This window comes from Euwallacea similis, chromosome 26, assembly GCF_039881205.1.
Source record: "Euwallacea similis isolate ESF13 chromosome 26, ESF131.1, whole genome shotgun sequence".
In the NCBI taxonomy this organism is placed as follows: domain Eukaryota; kingdom Metazoa; phylum Arthropoda; class Insecta; order Coleoptera; family Curculionidae; genus Euwallacea; species Euwallacea similis.
In genome coordinates this window covers 1,246,535-1,264,635 of record NC_089634.1, presented here as the reverse complement: position 1 = coordinate 1,264,635, position 18,101 = coordinate 1,246,535, and the positions used below count along the sequence as shown (strand labels likewise).

The 18,101-nt window shown below is 37.1% G+C and overlaps 2 protein-coding genes across 11 annotated transcripts in view; both read right to left on the bottom strand.

The window, feature by feature from the left end:
• The window catches only part of LOC136416982 (muscleblind-like protein 1), a 125,315-nt gene extending 119,953 nt beyond the window's left edge, over positions 1-5,362 (bottom strand). For 3 of the 10 annotated variants that reach the window (XM_066402432.1, XM_066402438.1, XM_066402444.1), the window contains exon 1: positions 5,183-5,361. The gene's annotated coding sequence lies outside the window, so the exon portion shown is untranslated. Of the gene's footprint in view, positions 1-2,004; positions 2,137-5,182 lie in introns of those variants that run through there. The other 7 variants (XM_066402436.1, XM_066402441.1, XM_066402442.1 and 4 more) reach the window with 5 other exon arrangements.
• Positions 5,363-14,687: 9,325 nt separating this feature from the next.
• Positions 14,688-15,485, bottom strand: LOC136417046 (PHD and RING finger domain-containing protein 1-like). The gene is made up of 2 exons (XM_066402538.1): positions 14,953-15,485; positions 14,688-14,900 (listed from the first exon to the last, which is right to left on the bottom strand). The coding sequence occupies exons 1-2, from the start codon at positions 15,410-15,412 to the stop codon at positions 14,719-14,721; spliced, it is 642 nt and encodes a 213-aa protein (XP_066258635.1). The 5' UTR covers positions 15,413-15,485; the 3' UTR covers positions 14,688-14,718.
• Between the last annotated feature and the right edge of the window lie 2,616 nt (positions 15,486-18,101).

Here is an 18,101-nt window from a genome sequence, read left to right as displayed (position 1 = left end):
GTCGCGACGCCCCTATTTGTGTAGCCCGATGAATTAAAGATTTCGCTTATGTATTTATTTATAATATGTGACGAGAAACCTTTTAAGATGGAACGAGAGTATTGCCCCCCGAACTCGTATTTGGTTTCGCAAACTGGTCTCGTCCAAACCGGTCCCCTCTGGTTCTTTTACTCGATTTTTATATCGATGATACTCAAAGGCAGCATTTCCAGGAAAGGCCGCCATCTGTTTGTATTGTAATCTGAGTTAAACCGAGTCACCGGAAGATGACCTGTTCACTGCAGCCCCAAATGCACAATCGCGATTATTCAAATTCCAAAATTTTCCCTTCGCCGTCGAGCGAAATAAGAAAAACTTCCAGCTCTAAGTATGAAATACGCAGACAGTGATACGTTCAGAAAAGCGTAATAATATAAAGGGCCAAAATTACGTTTTCAAAGTTATTATGAATTTAAAAAACCGAGGCTTCGTTATCCGGTCGCGTGTATTTTCCGCATAAAGTCGGATTACTGGGGAAGTTTCTGGTTTATGGGGGCAACTTTTGTTCTGCCGCGCCATAAATCGGGTCATTTTCGACTTCTTCTAGAATTCACTAAAATGGCGACGAACGAAAGACTTAAAAGGGGCGTAAACATATATTATTACCTGCATTAAGTAATAATGATTAAAAACGGGAAGTAAACCAAAAAAAATCATGCTAAAATCCGATCACATAAATAATTCTATAGAAACATATCAGACCTATAATTACGTATTGATATAATAGATTAGATTAAAGATATGAGTCGAGTATATTTCCAGGCACGGATTTCTAATATACGGAAAAATACGCAAAGTTTTTCGCGTGCATATTCGCAAATGCGGGAAAGTGCGCTTTCCCGAGTATGAATAGATATTAATATAGTGTTAAACTTTTAAATTATTCTGAGCCACACCCTCCTGCTTATACTTATTTTAATGTTCAGAGAATCTCTTCTCTTTTTTTCTGACAGATAAAGTGACAACTTTCTTAATTAAAATCGGAGCATTAACGGAATTCATTTCACAACTAGTTGCATAATGAAAGCAGGTACCTTCATGTCATAACTCAGTTAACAAATGGGAGCGCGCAGTAATAACAATAGGTGCTGCAGTTCTAGAAATACAAGGCGCAACTTCAATATGTTCAAATGTATGCTATTTTCTTATGATTTTCTTCATCCTACAGCAAAACCGGAAAAGCGTCATATACTGAAATCATTAAGAAATATTTGATGTGATTCGTGTTAGAAAATTCCACTCGTGGCATAAAATTATGCATTTTAAATTTATGACCATTAATAACAAGCGCACTCATAGATATCATTTTATGAGCATATAATTGCTATAAAGTTTTATTTTAAAACAACCATTTTACGTTGTAATCGGTGATAAACAAGTAATAATAAATAATAATAAACATTTTTGTAGATTTTAAAGCGTTAATTCCATTTATTTAAATTTTTTGAGTTGCATTAAATTAAATTAAACCCTAGGTAGAGCGCCTGCCCGGGTCAAGCAAACAATGTAGTTCAATGTTGGTGAAGTTCTTAGTCCTCAAAGTAGTTGTTTCTGTTTGCCTCCTTCTCGATTTCGTTTTTGTCCTATCTTTTATTACAATCAATGAAATGACCGCAAAGCGGGTTCGCTTGCTAATTTCCATTTTGCAATTTTTTACTTCGTTCGTAGCCATAACGAACGCTCAAAAATATTATTTCTGAATATACAGGGTTTTGGTTTTGTTGGTTAAATTCGACAAAATTACAAGAAATAATTTCAAATTCATCATTTAAAAATCGTTCATTCCGTCCAATTGTTATAAAGCTACATCAAATCAAAGAAAACACATGTTTAATGAGTGAGCCGAGGGATGGATGATTGGGGGTGCGAAAACAATACATCAAACCCAAGTTCCGGGCGTTGGTTTAAACGTAAAACGGACAACTGGTCGGACTGCCATAAGTGTAATTACGGAAAATTATTTACCATAAATCTTGCGGACTTTGGGGCCGATGTTCCTGCGTCATTGTTGCGTCCACAATGTAACCGTTCGTCCGGGATAATAACACGATGCTATCCTCGTTTTGTCCGCGAATAAGGCGAACACTATAATGATGAATGAACGCGATACGATCTTGTGGAATATTGAAATTCTTGCTGATTTTCGGCGTTACCACTATCACTAGAGCAAACACCAATCCAATTATTTGAAAAGTGTTTCTATATCGCGTCAAAATTGACAAAGTACGAGCCGACAGAAACAAATAATACGTGAAGGGAGACATCTCGTTATCTGCGGCAATCTAATTGGATATTGCTTTGGTTGATTCGTCATGACATTGCACATTAAAAACTGTCAGAGAGCGAGGCATTATCAAGAATCTCCGCGGCATCTCGAAGTTCACTTTTAAAATTCCCAAGAGTAATTCGGATGAGATAGAGAAACCTAATTAGAGCTATCTCGTTCTTATTTCAACGCCAGAACCGCCCGGAACGAGGATATTATTTAAAGAGCATAATGAGTCTAGTTACACTTGCAACGCCAAATTGGGCATAAACCGAAAGGAGAAACGATTCATAAATTACGTTTTAAGCCGGTTAATTTTCGCGCACTGGCTTTTAGACCGAGAGCATGTACCACAAGACACAAGTAACCAAAAATTCCTATATCAGAAGCATTGACTGTCAGAACCACTATCGAAAGTTTCAATTCCCGCTACCAATACCAAATTTCGTGTTTTTGAAGATTATTAAGATTTTAATTAATTTGATTTGGCCTCTAAGATGCGAAGTTTCATCTGCTTAAATCTGTCAACAACATGATTGAACTAAAAATTGCTATATTTGAAGTTTTTTTATAGGACGAACCCGAAGATTCATATTACCACCACCACCAACAGGACTCTCTTCGAGTGCGACCTAGATCTAAACGCAACCTACATAAACATTCATCTATTGCAGTGTTCTTCACTCCTGGCTCTGACAATTAAAAATAACGAAAACCTGCTTCTCAAGTCTTCACAGAATTAACTCAAAGCTCCATACTAAAGCTTCAACTCACCCATCACTTTATCAAACGAATATATTCTTAAGGGATTTTCCTGTTTGCCACTGATTGCGTCCATAATGGAGGTGCATCTCAGTTTTCGTTGTTTATTTTCGAGAGGGAAGATGGCGGCGCCGCTGCAACGAAGGAGAAGGTGCTACTCGGGGGGCCTTAATTTAAATTACCTTATACGGAGTCGCGTATCCTGTCTTGGCAGCAGGGCAAAGTCGCAGGAATTTATGCTGATAAAGGTGCGGAGGTGTTTCTCGTTACCTTACGTGGGGGAATTTGGAGTGTAATTTCGCGATGCGTGACGGCAATGAGTTATCAGCCACTCTGTCTGTGTGATGCTAACTCTCAACCATTGGTCTATATCATTTAGTTTTTTACAAAACAAATATATCCACGCAATAAAACCTCCCGTTATTTTATGCTCTGCAAATCATAAATTCGGTCAATTTTTTTTTTGGATAACCGACACCACCCCCCAGGCAAATCCCAGTTCACGTGTTTCGGGTATCGACTTGATTATATTAATTATTACATCAAATCCCCTGTTATTTGTATTTATTTGACGTTTTATTTAATGTATGTGCCTGATCCGAATTCCATGTAGACATCGGTCTATATTATTGTTAAATGCTCGGTAAAATGTAAATGCATGTATCTAACACGTGAAATACAGTTGTTTAAATTTGAAAATTTAAAAACCTTTCAATTATTATAAAGAAGGGGGATTTATCTGTTATATTATCTAAACAATATTATGTTTTACATTAATGCAACTTATAACTTGCCAGTAAGTACTATTAAACTAGAGGATTTCACTGTTCTGGTCCACTACAGCAGCCTTTTAATGGCAACTTTAATTATTATTAAATATGAAACATGAAGCAAATCAAGCGATTAATTAATAATTTCGAATCGATAGGATAATGCACCTACAACATTTCACTATTGGGCAATTACATCAGGATACGGATACTGGATTAAAAATCATTTCCTAGAGCATAATATGCAATTTTACTAATATATTTTCTTTCTATAATTGCAAAAACCTACAATCCTATAATCTGATCCACTTTTACCATAGGTACTTATAATATATATAAAGTGCTTCCTTATAATCAGACTGCTTCTGGTGAATTTATGAAAAAAGACGGAAAAACATTAAACACAAAGCATGTACTCTCTTCCACATGTATTTTCCGCCACAACAAAAATAAATTTAATTCAATTAAACAATCGATCACCGCAGTAGCAGTAAGAAATATAAAGATACTTAATTTAATGAAATGTATCCTCTCCAAGTAAATTTTTAATAGTTTTATAAACTTTTTTAATCTAAAAATACATCTGTACATAGATATATTATATATGTACTATGTATGTTCATATCATTTAGCTTTAGCAAAGAGGGTAACAGTTATTTAATGAACAAGTATATTAATGATAGCAATTAAGATTTGAGATTTCTAAACTGAGATTATTAATTACTCAGGAATTGAGAGACAAACACTAAGTTATGGAATAATCTGGATATAACAATCGGATATATAAACGATTTTGAAAAAATACTTGTGACTTGACCCGGAGATAGGTGATAGGTCTAGCAATTAACAGCATATTGTGACTTTATTATATATTTTATCTTGCAATTTTTTTAACAAAAAAAGCAACACCCTGTGTCCATTTAGTTGCCTAATGTTGTTATACTCAAAATAATTATTTTTTACTTTATTTGAAACAACTAAGTATTATTTAATAATCCCCGGTATGACTAGAAACATGAAACATGGCCGTCGATCAACATCAACAAATCACGGTCCCCATAGCAACCGCGGATCCGGCATGCCGTTCGCAAGCGATCGGCCATTTTCGCCCACCCGAGTCCCCAAAAGAGAATCATACCCAATATTTTCCTAATTAAACTACCCAAATCCCCAAAATTCCCCATATTTCTTTCGAAACACTGACAGAGCAACGATATTTCAGCATTATTAATCATTTAGAGTGCGCCCATACGATTATCGAACGGGGTGGATAACCTCCGCGTCAGACATGGTCGGATCGAATCTTAACCTAGACGAGATGTAGAAATTAGGGCTTTGTACTTACCGGAAATAGCGGGGAGCACGCGGAAACACTGCGACGACGTTTAGTTCGCACTGTGCATTGTAGCGGGACACGTAAACAAATTAAAATTATGAAAAAACTAAAGTTTACTAAGCAAGCAAACGTCGCACAAAGCAAGCAGCTGACAGCTAGCCCGCTAACATCAGGCCGAAAGCGATTCGGTCGCGGTCGGCCGTGCCCACGTGACCGTGCGCGGGCGTATGACACCACGGCCATTACGCCAAACAAGTGAACATATACATCGCGGCGCGCAATTTGAATTATCGATTTACATATTTAACTTTGTTTATTTATATTAGTTATACACTACCGAGGACAATGGTTCAATAAAGGAAATTAGCTTGCTGTGGCTCGTGCCTATTGAATGATCGCAGGTAGAAACACATTATCTTTGACATCCCATCAGGCCCAATCCCTTAGTAAACCACCCCTATTCATAGAAGAAGAATAGTGTTATCGGCTTTTCTCCTTTAAGTAGTTTTACAATGAGGACAACTACAAGCGTTAAACTAAACACCTGATTTCAGGGTGATTGGCACTAGAAGATAAATCATTGAATATTATGGCCTATTTATGCGGGCTCTTCGGGATACAATGGAGAACATTGGCCGAAGGGGCCCCCGCAACATTGTTTTCTATTCCGGTTATGGATATGTAGGCAAGATCCATTGTGTTCCTAAGAAAAGATTTATGGACCGTCTCGTCGGAAAGCGACTGCTTGTTTACCCCACTAAAGACTTATTCCGAATTAAAATAGACTTACTACCGCTTCCCGGGTGATTTATTGGTTTCTTGTTTTCGGCAATATTCATAATAATGGCCTCGTTTGAAAGTACCACTTATTGAAGGTAGACGGCAGGATAAATGATGATTCAGAAGTTTTAAGGGTCGAATTTTATTAGTAAAATCTCGTTAATGCAAATTCTAGAAGTATCTCAATCTAGATTTACATCGAAATGAAGGAAATTAATTATAACAATTAAAACTTAAAAAGTGACATTCACCATTTTGTTCAGAAATGCTATAAGAGAAAATTTCTAATTAGAAATTTTCCTGCACATTTTTAAAATCCTAGGGAAATCAACCTCTAACATCCTTTTAAAGCTCATAACCGTTTCTGAATCAAATTATCTAATGCCACTCTTCCTAGCCCAAAGACGTTTTATTCAATTAGCAGGAAACCCAATTGAGCTCGCGGATCAGCAAATTAGGTTTCGTCTTGTCCTTAAAACCCTAAAATCAGCAAATTGGATTAACTTTTGGTCAGTTTAAGTTGGCAATTTCACCTCGTGGGCCTATCCTGCTCATCAAGAAATTGCAAACCGGTCGAAACGATAATGGTTGTCCATTTGCAATAAACGAATTATCGTATAGAGAGGCATTTAAGATAACTCGCAAGGGCTTTTCGTCTAATTTTTATTGCCTCTCGGCCGAAACGACCGTGGGGGGACATTAAGGGAGAAATAAAAGCAAACTTAGTTACTAAGCGGCTGGAGTGCGAAGAGTTTTGGTTTGCGCTGTTTTATTACCTAAAGCTACACGAAATTAATAACGCAACACAACCCCCAATATGGAAAATAAGGGACAAAACGGGTCTGCAATACAACTTCTGTGTCTTAAATTAGGGAATTTTCCGGGGCCGTTTCCGGGTGCGTGCACAAATCTTCCAAAAAGCAATTTCGGCCGCGAAGGGGAAAAAGGATACGGTTTTCCGAGGTGATAAAGATTCATTACGTTCCGGCGAATACCCGCCAAAAATTCACCTTATTTCGCCTAAAACCCCGTTGGACTTAGCTCACTAATTTGATGGGGCTCGAGCTAAAGAGTTACTGTTCCTTCTTTGTTCTCCTCAGCCATTTAGGTAGAGAATGTGTATTATCATTGTCTGTTGAGCATAAGCTAAGTGATTCAAAATTAATTAGGTTATTTAAAACAAGTTCGCCGATAATAATAATTTCAACATTACCGTACGTATAATAGTTTGTTAATGGATGACCCCATGAGGTAATTTATTCATGAAGCCGAAAATGCAATATATTGCAGTGTAATATGATGATAATAGCAGATTCGTTGTCTCGCATTATTATGGAAATGCGAGCCGTTTGCAACAGGAGAACCCACTTTAATTACCAAAAGAGCACTTTACTACTCGTCCTAATAAGTTTTGGATTACCTACTGCAATTCGTCTCTCCGTTAAATCCACGCATAAAATCTCATCAGATGGAGTTTTTAATCTTAATATTGTAGGCCTTTTCAGGGCGGCAAAATAGACGGAAAGTGACACCCATGCATATCTCATAACATATTCCAGCTGCGTGCAGTTTCGGTATAACCAAAACTCATCAAATTTGCTCGGGAGTGTTGACAATACGGATTACAGTCAACCTGTGCGGAGTTGATAATCTCATCTTAAGGACACGGAAATTTCTGCTTAACTTTGATCATCTTCGGAATGACGGGCCCGCACTGAATATAAAACAGTCGCGATCCCGTATTCCCGTCAGCCTGCCGACGCCATTATTTTTACTTTATGAAATGCACGAAAGGCTTGAGGGATATTGAAAGCATTCTTCTCCCTAAATTATGTTAGTTTTATGTAAATTTCCTTGGGCTCTCTCTAAGAACTTGCCATGTCGCTCCGCTCGGAGATATTGCATTTTTTGGCGTCAGCAAACTATTGGCTTAACTTATGTCGACAGGGTACTTTTCCCCCTGAAATATCACCTACTGTAACTTAAATGACTGCGACTAAAGCACGTTCCAACTTACAATACCTTGACAAATTGGCGGAGACAATACCGCTAAAGTACCACAATTAGTTCGCGAATGGGGCAAAAACTTGTCTTTAAATGCGAGCAGTGAAGCCGAAGACAAGTGAAATTCTTCGAGCCCTACTAAAACTTCGGTTACAACCGCGGAATGGTCTTTCTATTGATAGTAAAACGAAAATGCGAGGAATATTGGGCGATTAAAAAGTGTTTTCTCGCCTTTTTACGACGCCTCCAAACGTTGCCTCGGCTTAATTCCTTAATAAAATGTACGGAGATGCGATTAATGTTCGAAATTTCAGAATTGCTGCGGTGGTCTATACTGAGTGTTTGTGGAAAATATACCGAAATTATCCTAAAGTAAACCGTTCTCAAGAACTTATGTGTCAACGATAACATTGCATCGCAGGAAACGTAAGAGTTAGGCAATGTTGAGCCAAATTAGTTTTCAACGGCAAATTGGTTTTCTTCAAGATTTATGAAATAAATTTTATGCCTTGTTCAACGTAGTAGTTGAATTCTCCTCCTTAGTCCACGATAGATGGATTTAAGGCCACGAAAGACGCGAAAGTCGGTCAGATCTGAATTGTTTCGATGGGAACCTCTTAATTCCACAACAGATAGCAGAAGCTAGCACAGAAATTATGGGTCTCAATTTTGAAAAACTTTCAAACAGTAATGAATTTTTCGCTAATGAGGTCCCTGATGGTGGCTTTACAAAGGGACGATTGTGGGGAGTCCGGAAAGCTCTGTACGACGCAATAAAAAATGATAAAGAATCGCTATTGCTAAATCCGAAATGGCGAGAGTTCATCGTTCTCAATTAGAAAAGTGTTGATATTCATTCGAGTTCTCGAGTTCCAATGTTTTTTTATATCTGTGAAGATGCTCATTTTCATGCTGTTGGTCATCTCAAGATATCTTTGCTTGTCTGATCCCCAAGACATGCATTTAGACTGGATGTGTTTTTCTTTCTGAATGTTTGATAGCTGACACCCATAAAACTTTTATGTTGCGCGATTCCTTCGATTCTGATGCAATTTGAAATTTTGAAAGCCCTAATCTCGTCGCCCATTGCTTAAGATCCAGCTCTCTTGTGACATAAACCGAACGTAAAACCCCCACTCGTCCATCACCTGTAGCACGTCTTATTATTCAACTTATTTCGCTGCTCCTCCTTTTTATTTTCTTTTTATTGCAATTGTAAAACTTGTACCTTTGCCGGTGTCATACTTTCACTTTTCCTCAACCCTGAATCGTAAAATATTAACGTCTCCGTCGTCGAGCAGGCCTGCAGGCCCCTTTGCAGAAACAGACAACTTGTAAGAGTCACCAGAAAGGAGGAAATTAATTTAAATCGAATTACGAACTTTTTGACCTGGGGGAGTCCAAAAGGGGTGAGTTTTTCAGCGCCGCGACGCGCCTGACATAGACAAATGGCCTCCGTGTACAACTACGTAAATAACTTAAAAGTTCCTGCAGGACCGGCTAATGCGAAATTGAATTCGCATTTTCGAAGAGGGGCCCCACCGCCGATCGCCCGACGTTTTTCCTAGCACGTCCTGAAAATGCGATAAGGCCGCGCTTCGACTGACAATGAACCAGCCCATCATTAGTTTCAATCAACTTTATTATTGTTTAATCAGATCGGGTTTAGCTGTTTCACCCCCCGTTTCACTGGGTAGCTAATCGAAAAATTTATTCTTTATATATTTCCCTAAGACCGAGGTCACGTACCTATGGATCCCCAAGAGACGTTTAGCAGCAGGGAAGAAGGCAGGAGAAACGAATTTTATTAGTCCTAAGCGTGAGTGACACGTTCTTTGGCTTGAAAACCTGTTTAACTTTTTTTTATGAAGAACATGTGATTTATTAACATAAACATCTTCGGTAAGTTCAGGTTAAAGACATAGTTGACGCCAGTGGTGCCGCATTAAAGAAAAATATTTACTAGTATGAAAACATCCTGGAAGAGCAGTTATTATATACTACTTCTCATAAAAATTGCAACACCTAGAAATAATGCGCGTATTTTGATGAAACTTTGTAAATATATTGACAACACTATACAAAATAAATGCCGTAACTTACGAGCGAACTGAAGTCCAGAAAGTCTTTAAAATTCAGATAATGTGTATAACCACCTTGTGAATTTACACCCTCAGAAACTCGTCTGGGCATGCTTCTAAGCAAATGGCCAATTTCCTCTTGAGGTAGTGTATCCCGGGCAGCTTGAATTGCATTTCGTAACTCTGCTAAAGTACGGCATGGGTTCTCCAGTGTGGTAACTCTTCTCTCTGTCACGTCCCATACGTGTTCTATGGGGGAAAGATCAGGAAAACATGGAGGCCACAGGAGCACATTAACATTGCGACGTTATAGATAAGCCATAGTTATACGACCAATATGTGGCCGTGCATTACCTTCCTGAAAAAGTACGTTTGCAATACGTCGAAAGTGCGATATTGGTTTTAAACTTCCTGTATGTAATATACGGCGTTATATGTAAAATCTGATTAATCGTACTATAACTACAATTAAATACGTATAACAATTTTGGTTCAATTTAATGCATTAATTGTAGTTGTTGCAATTTTTATGGTAAGTAGTATAGATACCTGCGACTAAATGAAAATGGCACTGCGTTAGGCAATTTTATTTACATTCCACAATTCTACAGTCATGTCGCTTTTTATGAGCTTTCCAATTTCCCACGGAAGCCTAAGGAACGAACAAAAATGAAACCTAGAAAGAATATTTTTAAATCTCGAAGTTCCCTCGGGATTCATTAGGAAGTCGTACGGTCGACATACAACCAGGCAATTTGGTGCTGTATGGCGAATCCACTGACCTCTACATCCGCCACTGACTATAAAAGACATAAAGTTCCCAGTAATTCGAAAAACATGAGTTTGTGGAAGTTCTAATGAGAAAGCATGCAAGTGCACCACTGGCTTCAGAAATATGGAACGAGAGAACTTCCAACGTTTTGAAATTTTCAGTAAATTTTTAAAATTTAGAATTGACGCCTCCAGAGACTTCCTAAGAAGGATTAAATCTTTTTCCAGTTTTTGTAGAATTTCGAGTTAACATCACTACTTCTGAAGATTTTTGCAGCTTCTTATGATCTCTCAATAAAATTTCGACACTTGCGTTAAACTTCTGAAAAATTCAGTTCACACTTCGTTACCGTGCCATTCCCCCAGGGTACTTTAAAAATTCATTTGAAGAATCCAACTGAGTGGTTTTCAGAGAGAATTTCGCGAAATAGGAGATTGTTTTTCCACATTCAAAGGAATACTCAATTTCTTCCATCGACATCTCTCAACTTCATATTCCTCCATTTACCAACATTTTTCAGTGTTTTATGTCTCCTTAAGTCTACTGATAAATTAAAAGATAAGTTGCTCTAAGGATATTGAATTTGTAGTTTTCTGTGCAACTGCAAACTAGGAATAAGTCTTTCTAAACCACGCGTAGACGGAGTTCTCGCAAAATCTATTTAACTTTTTATTAAACTCGAGGAATTTGTTGATGCCACTTTGAGTAAGTTTCCGTCTAGTTCCTTTTTACAAAAAAAGTAGATGATTAAATTATGACGGTAAATAAAAAACCTTTAATCAAGGAGTCATTTCAATTATTATTATGGATGTTAAATGGATTACTCAGTCAGTGATAATTTCATACATACAAGGTGTTCGAAAATAATGTTGAAATATTTTGCGAGGCGATTCTAGACATTAAAATAATAAAAAAAGTTTTGGTAGACATACCCTGAAAATTGCTTCTTGAAGGGGCTAGAACCCCTCTAAAGGGGAACTCTGAATTTTCGCAATATTTTCGAAACGGTTTGCATTAAAATGATTAAATTCGGTATACTGTAATAAGTTGGATTGGGAAAACTTTTTTCTGTGTTAATAATGGCACATTTTAGTCAGGGACGTCAGATACAGGGTGTCTCCTACGTAAATTATGCCTTAACTTTTTATTTGTGGCCCTTATTGATTATTGAAATCTTACCAAATCTCAAATATTTCTAGGTAAAAAAGGTTATTTTATTTTATCCCGTTAAGGTATATCTTTTTTCAAAAAAGTGGGATTTTATGAACCAATGCATGATGAAATCTATGAAGGAAAGAATCGGAGGATTAATTGAAATCAACGGAGGCCATTTTCAACGTTTGTTATGAATAAGTAATAAATCCTTAATAATATTACTCTGGTTATTGCTGGTTAATTAAAAAATAATTCTATTACAAGGATGCCTATTATGTTTATTGTGATGCATTTCGATGTCCATGTGTAATAATGCAGTGCTTCAAAAAAATTCCTATTTTTCTGAAAGACAAGTCCCAACAAGATGCAATAAGAGGACCTTTTTTACTTAAAAATTCAGTAATTTGATTTCAAAAATTAGGAAATGAGATAAACAAAAAAGTTAGGGTAACATTCACAAAATAGGCCCCTTATATGTGACGCCCCTGAATGAGATCTAAAATTATTAACAAAAAAAGTTTTCCCGTTCCAACTTATTACATTATCCTGAATTTCATCATTTTGGTGCAAACTGTTTCGAAAATATTGCAAAAAGCCATCTTCAGAGTTCCCTTTTTAAGAGGTTCTAACCCCTTTAAGAAGCAATTTTCGGGGTATATCTACAAGAACTTTTTTTATTATTTTAATCTATAGAATCACCTCCTAAAATATTTCAACGTTATTGTCGGACACCCTGCATACAAGATGATTAATAAACGGTAACTAAAATTAAACCTCCTACTCTTTGATGAGTTTTAAGGGGTTTTATGGCGTCTCGTTAAACAGTGCTGAGTGATTATACGAGGAGGAATAAGACGTTTAATTTTACGTTGCTATTTGTGAGTCACCCTGCAGATTGAGATATTAAGACATTCTCAATATGCTCCGATATCATTTGAAATACCGTTTAGACATGTACAGGAGCCCCTTATGTGAGGATTTTTTTATAGGCAGTTGCCTGAGACCGAGCACATCAGCATTTAAGGAACCGGGAGGACATAATAGAATAATAAAACCAGAGGCCTAATCCGACGACGCCATATAAAAACCACATGTGTCTGATTTATTAAAAAACAAATAAAACCCTCTCCCATGTAAAATTCCAATTTCCGCATATGGGGCCATTTCCGGGCCAAATCCAGGTGCGCAAAATGGCAATTGCAGATCAAGACATTTCGGCTTTTTGGCCGTATCCTATATCGCACCTATATGGATACAAAGCCGTAAAAAATTTATATTAGCAACCAAACGAATTCATCACCTCTTCCTCGCCCGTACAGTTCAATTATCCTCAAGCAAATTGGATTGACACGAGGACAAACGGAAAAATGGCCTCGGATTCTTTCTTTGAGGGGCTCCCCACAATGCGAGAAGAGGCCTCGAGTGTCCGAACTCCATTTATATGCAGATAAACCATCGCCAAACCGAATACAGGTTCGAGACGGCTCAAAGTAAGATCTAAGATTTATTAATTTGCATATCTCTGGTCTTGTTTGAAGTCCCCAGTATAGTCAGAAGTAAGGACGTCCCTTAAATTATTCATACACCGATCCTGCTTGATGTACATAGAACAGTGTGTATGTAATTACCTTGCAGCTCTAAATTACCTCGACCCCCCACCCACCCTGGTTAAGTTTTTTACATTTTTTTTTTTAATTCAAAAGTAACATCACACAGGACAAAAAATATTTTCTTTTGATTTTTGTTCATTTTTCTAAATGTTGCTTAAGTCTCCGGTAGGGCAAATTGGCCGATTATTTTAAATTGAATGGGTTAAGTGGCACCTCAAATTAAAGGTATTTCAAAACTGCATCCAATGATGTATTGCGATTCAAAATCTATGAATTTGTTTTTGAGAAAAACAGCTATAAATTTGGTGAAAAATTCAATATAAACTCAGTTGAACAATACGAAATTAATGGAAAAACTTGTTTGTTGACAGGAAATTGGTTTGTTTTCGATTTTGTGCTCTCAATCTGTCTTTGATTAAAAAAAAACATTAAAAAAGAATAAATGAATAAATAATAATAATTAAAGACTGTGTGTGAGCACAAAATCAAAAACAAACCAATTTCCTATTAACAAAGAAGTTTTTTCATTGTTTACGTGCTATTTAACTGAATTTGTATTGAATATTTTATAAAATTTATAGTTGTTTTTCTTGAAAACTAATCGATAGATGTTGATTCGCAATTCACCATTGAATGTAGTTTTGAAAAACCTTTAATTTGCGGTGTCACTTGACTCATGTTTCAATTTTAAAAAATCGACCATTTTGTGGTATCGGTGACGTAAGCAACATTTAAGAAATAAACAAACGTAAAAAATTATAATTTTTTGTCTTATTTAATGTTACTTTCGAATTTTAAAAAAATGTTAAAAAGTTAACAGGGGAGGACAATTTAGAGCCGCACGGCATAACGCGGATTAATTGGGTTTCCATATATCGAAAAGAAAAGAGCCACTGAGAGCAAAGGGCCAAAAATTTTTTTTTTAATCTCTTTTCTCGGCACGTTCCCAAAGTATAAGAAAACGCAATAGAAATTAACAACCATTATTCTTTTTAGCCTCTTCGGCCTGATATCTCGTTGTAAGAAAACACTCGTGATTTTCGTTATTGTGTGTCACATCTGCGACTGGCTTGATTCGCCTTGAAATAAGGCCCCCTCAGTAAAATCCTCAAAAATTTTGTATATATTTTGGTAAAGATACATTCAGTAGTTGTAGTAGTCCCAACAGTCGTCGCACAGCCACACTCCTGAAGGGCGGCTGTCCATGGGCGGTATCAAGCAGAAGAGATGAAACCCCAAGTTGCAGCCATCGCAAATCACCATGGCATGCTGGCTATGGAAGAGGCCGCATACTTCGCAGAAGATGGTCAAAAAATTCGAGCTCTCTGTAGAGTCATACGTGCTATGAATCTAAATGATGCAGTCAAGTAAACCTACCACTAGAAGCTAATGGCTTAATAGGCAATTTCTCCTTCACTTTTCCCCGCGAGTCCAGCACCAAAATAGCCTTATATTCAATGCGGTCAACCGGACAAGTTTTCCTAGTCTTTGACCACTCTTGCAGACAATCGAGGCAGAAAATATGGTGATTACACGTATCAGTAACGCTCAGGGTCTGCGACTCCAACTTCCTGAGGCATATGGGACACTTCTCAATTTCTTCATCTGATGAGAACGAACTATTCGAACTTTTGGATCTTTTGCTTGCGTCTTTAGTGCTTCTACTTTTCGGTGATCTACTACTCCGAGACTTCAGTCCCAGACGCTGCACTTTCGTACGTTCGCTCATGTCCTGTCGCTCACCTTCAGAGCAACCACCGTCCAACGTGTTGTAGGAAGAAACGGAAGTTTCTGGCATTTTTCGCTTCCTGCCGGATTCGTTGTTGGGGGAGGTCATTGAGTTTATTATGTGTAAAAATTCGTTTGTGTTGTCATGTATAAGTGAAAATGTCACGTATTGCAGATAGGTTTGCAGGTGGACTGGCTCAAGGTGGTGCAATAGAAAACCATTAAACATTTTACAGAAAAATCTGTATTTCCCGAGAAAAAGGTCAGGGGTCTTTCTGCCCTCGTGACAAAAACACTAACATCTGTACATAAATAATCAAAAAAAGTAGGGAAAAATTATTTGGAAATGCTCCACTCGAGCGGTTGAATGGAAAAGGAAGTAGGATTGTCTTGCAGGGCGAAGAGGGTTCAAAATGGTCCATTTGTGACGATTTTCTTTCCATCTCACCTGATTTTGTTGCAGTTTATCAATTATTCTTATGTCTGCATTCACATGGTGGCTGATTAGGTGCTTTACATTTGTAATCAGCCTTAGTGCAATCTATTCTGTGATGATTGTATGTATAGTTTAGTCTCCTGCGTTGCATTTAACCATGTCATTGTGTTGTTCGTTAGTGTCTGTAATCTTCCCACCGTTTTCTAAATCGTTTTGTCATGTGCAATATCGCCAGCGCATTGTAAACTGTATGCTGTTCTCTCTATACGTTTTTATCCCTTTATCCATGATTGTATACATATCATGGCAGTATAAATTATAAAGGAAGGGTGAAAATGGCGATCCTTGAGGGAGCCCTCGTTTAAGGGAAAAAGGGAAAGCAAAAGTGTCGTCAATTCGTACTTGTGGTTATATGCTTTCCAATGGGGATCTTGATGATGTCAAGTACGTATTTTGGCGTTTGTAATTTGTCCAATTTGTAAAGTAAACTACTGCGCCAGATGGTGTCGAATACCTTTTAATGTCCACAAATACACTTTCTCACCTTCTACTACTTAGATATGTTTTTGTGTGTTGTTCGTCAAAACAAAAAGTAGAAGTCTCTGGTCATGTCTCTGGAATAGTGTTGTTTATAATGTAACTATTTAGCTGTTTAGGATGTGCTCCTAAGTTAATGAACTTCAGCTCTTCAGCAAACTACGTTGAATTTTGTCTTTCTCCGTGCAGTGTTTTTTATACGAGCTATCATATTCTGTGCCTTTGATTAGCTTATATGTCTGGTCTAATGGGCCAAAATAGTTGTCGTACCAATTGTCCATCAAATTCCAGTTGCGTTTATTATAAGATTTGTTGAAGCGTTGAAGGTCCTCTGCAAGTGTCCAGCAAACGCGTTAGCTTTATCTTTGTCTGTCTCACGTTCCGTTGCAGTTTCGTTAACTGTACCAATCGTATTTGTTTCCTTGTCCTGTTGTAGTTTTTTAATTTTTTGCCTGCTCGATTTTCTGTTGCTTCCTTCGTTTCTGCACACGTTTCCAACCATCTACAAGGTGTCTTTAAACATAGTGCCACAAATTCAACTACGTATTGCAGGACCCAAAATATGACGAAAACTTCAGATAAACGTATATCAAAAGGCGCTTCATTTCCTATAGACAAGATGTGGAAGGTTGGTTCCTGAGGATGGTTTTTTATTAATGAGTTAGTAACGTTACGACATAAATTAATGAAATTTTGTACTTTATTACAACTTTTTATGCTCTTTCTAAATTTCTATAAAGAAATTGCCATATTTTTTCAGAGGTGGATAGTAGAGGGGGTAGCACTTAAAATGTACCTAAACTTTTATGTGCTTAACTTTATTTGCGATTTTATAGGAAAAATATTAAAATTTGAAGATTTTTACATATGTATAAAATGTACTGTTGTGGATAATCGAAATCTCGAAACGTTTTGAAAATATTAATAAAAGACCATCTTCAGAAACCCATCTTTCACACCTTGTGTATCAAAAACGAAATACCTTTCGATATATGTTTATATGAAGTTTTCGTCATATTTTGGGTCCTAGAATACGTGGTTGAATTTATGGCACTATGTTCAGAGACACCTTGTATAACACCTGTACAGACACCTGTACTAGTTGTAACGTCCGTCAAGCGGGACACTCGGGGAGAAAACTGAATTTATAATAATTTGAGAACACTGAATCCAATGTGATCCACCATTTTTTTAGATTTGCTCTTGTTTTCGAGATATTTGAGATTCAAATTTTTGGTCCCGAGGACCTTAAAAAACATTGTTTTTCTCACTTTTTAATCATTTATTGAACTTGAAGCGATGAAAATCGATCAAATAACCGTCATATCGACAAATACACATCTAATAGAAGCTATTTAAAGAAAAATTAAAGGCCTGGCGGAAAAAAGATCCTCTGAATCTAGCACCGTGTAATTATTATTAATAACCGCAACTTAAAATGAGATCAAAATAAAGGAACGAACAAATCACTAATGTCTGCATTTATCTCCGCGTAGTAACCAAGCGTTATTGAGCTTTTTCCAGAGCCTTTTGTGCCTCATCACGCCCTCGCAATTAATCAGTAATTCGCAATGAACTTTAACAACCGATCCGCCATCGTAAAACATAAATAAAACGACTTATACCCACGTCATAACGTCCCTTATCTCCGCGATCCAAAGTCATTCGGATGGAAAATAAAGACAGTTAATGTGGAGTTAGTCATTCCGGAGTACTTATTGTGAGGCCATCATATCCCAATATTTCAGCGGGGAGATATTCAAATGAAAAGCGAACGAGCCCCATAAAAGCCATTAGGGGCTCAAAGACACAGTTTGGATGTAAT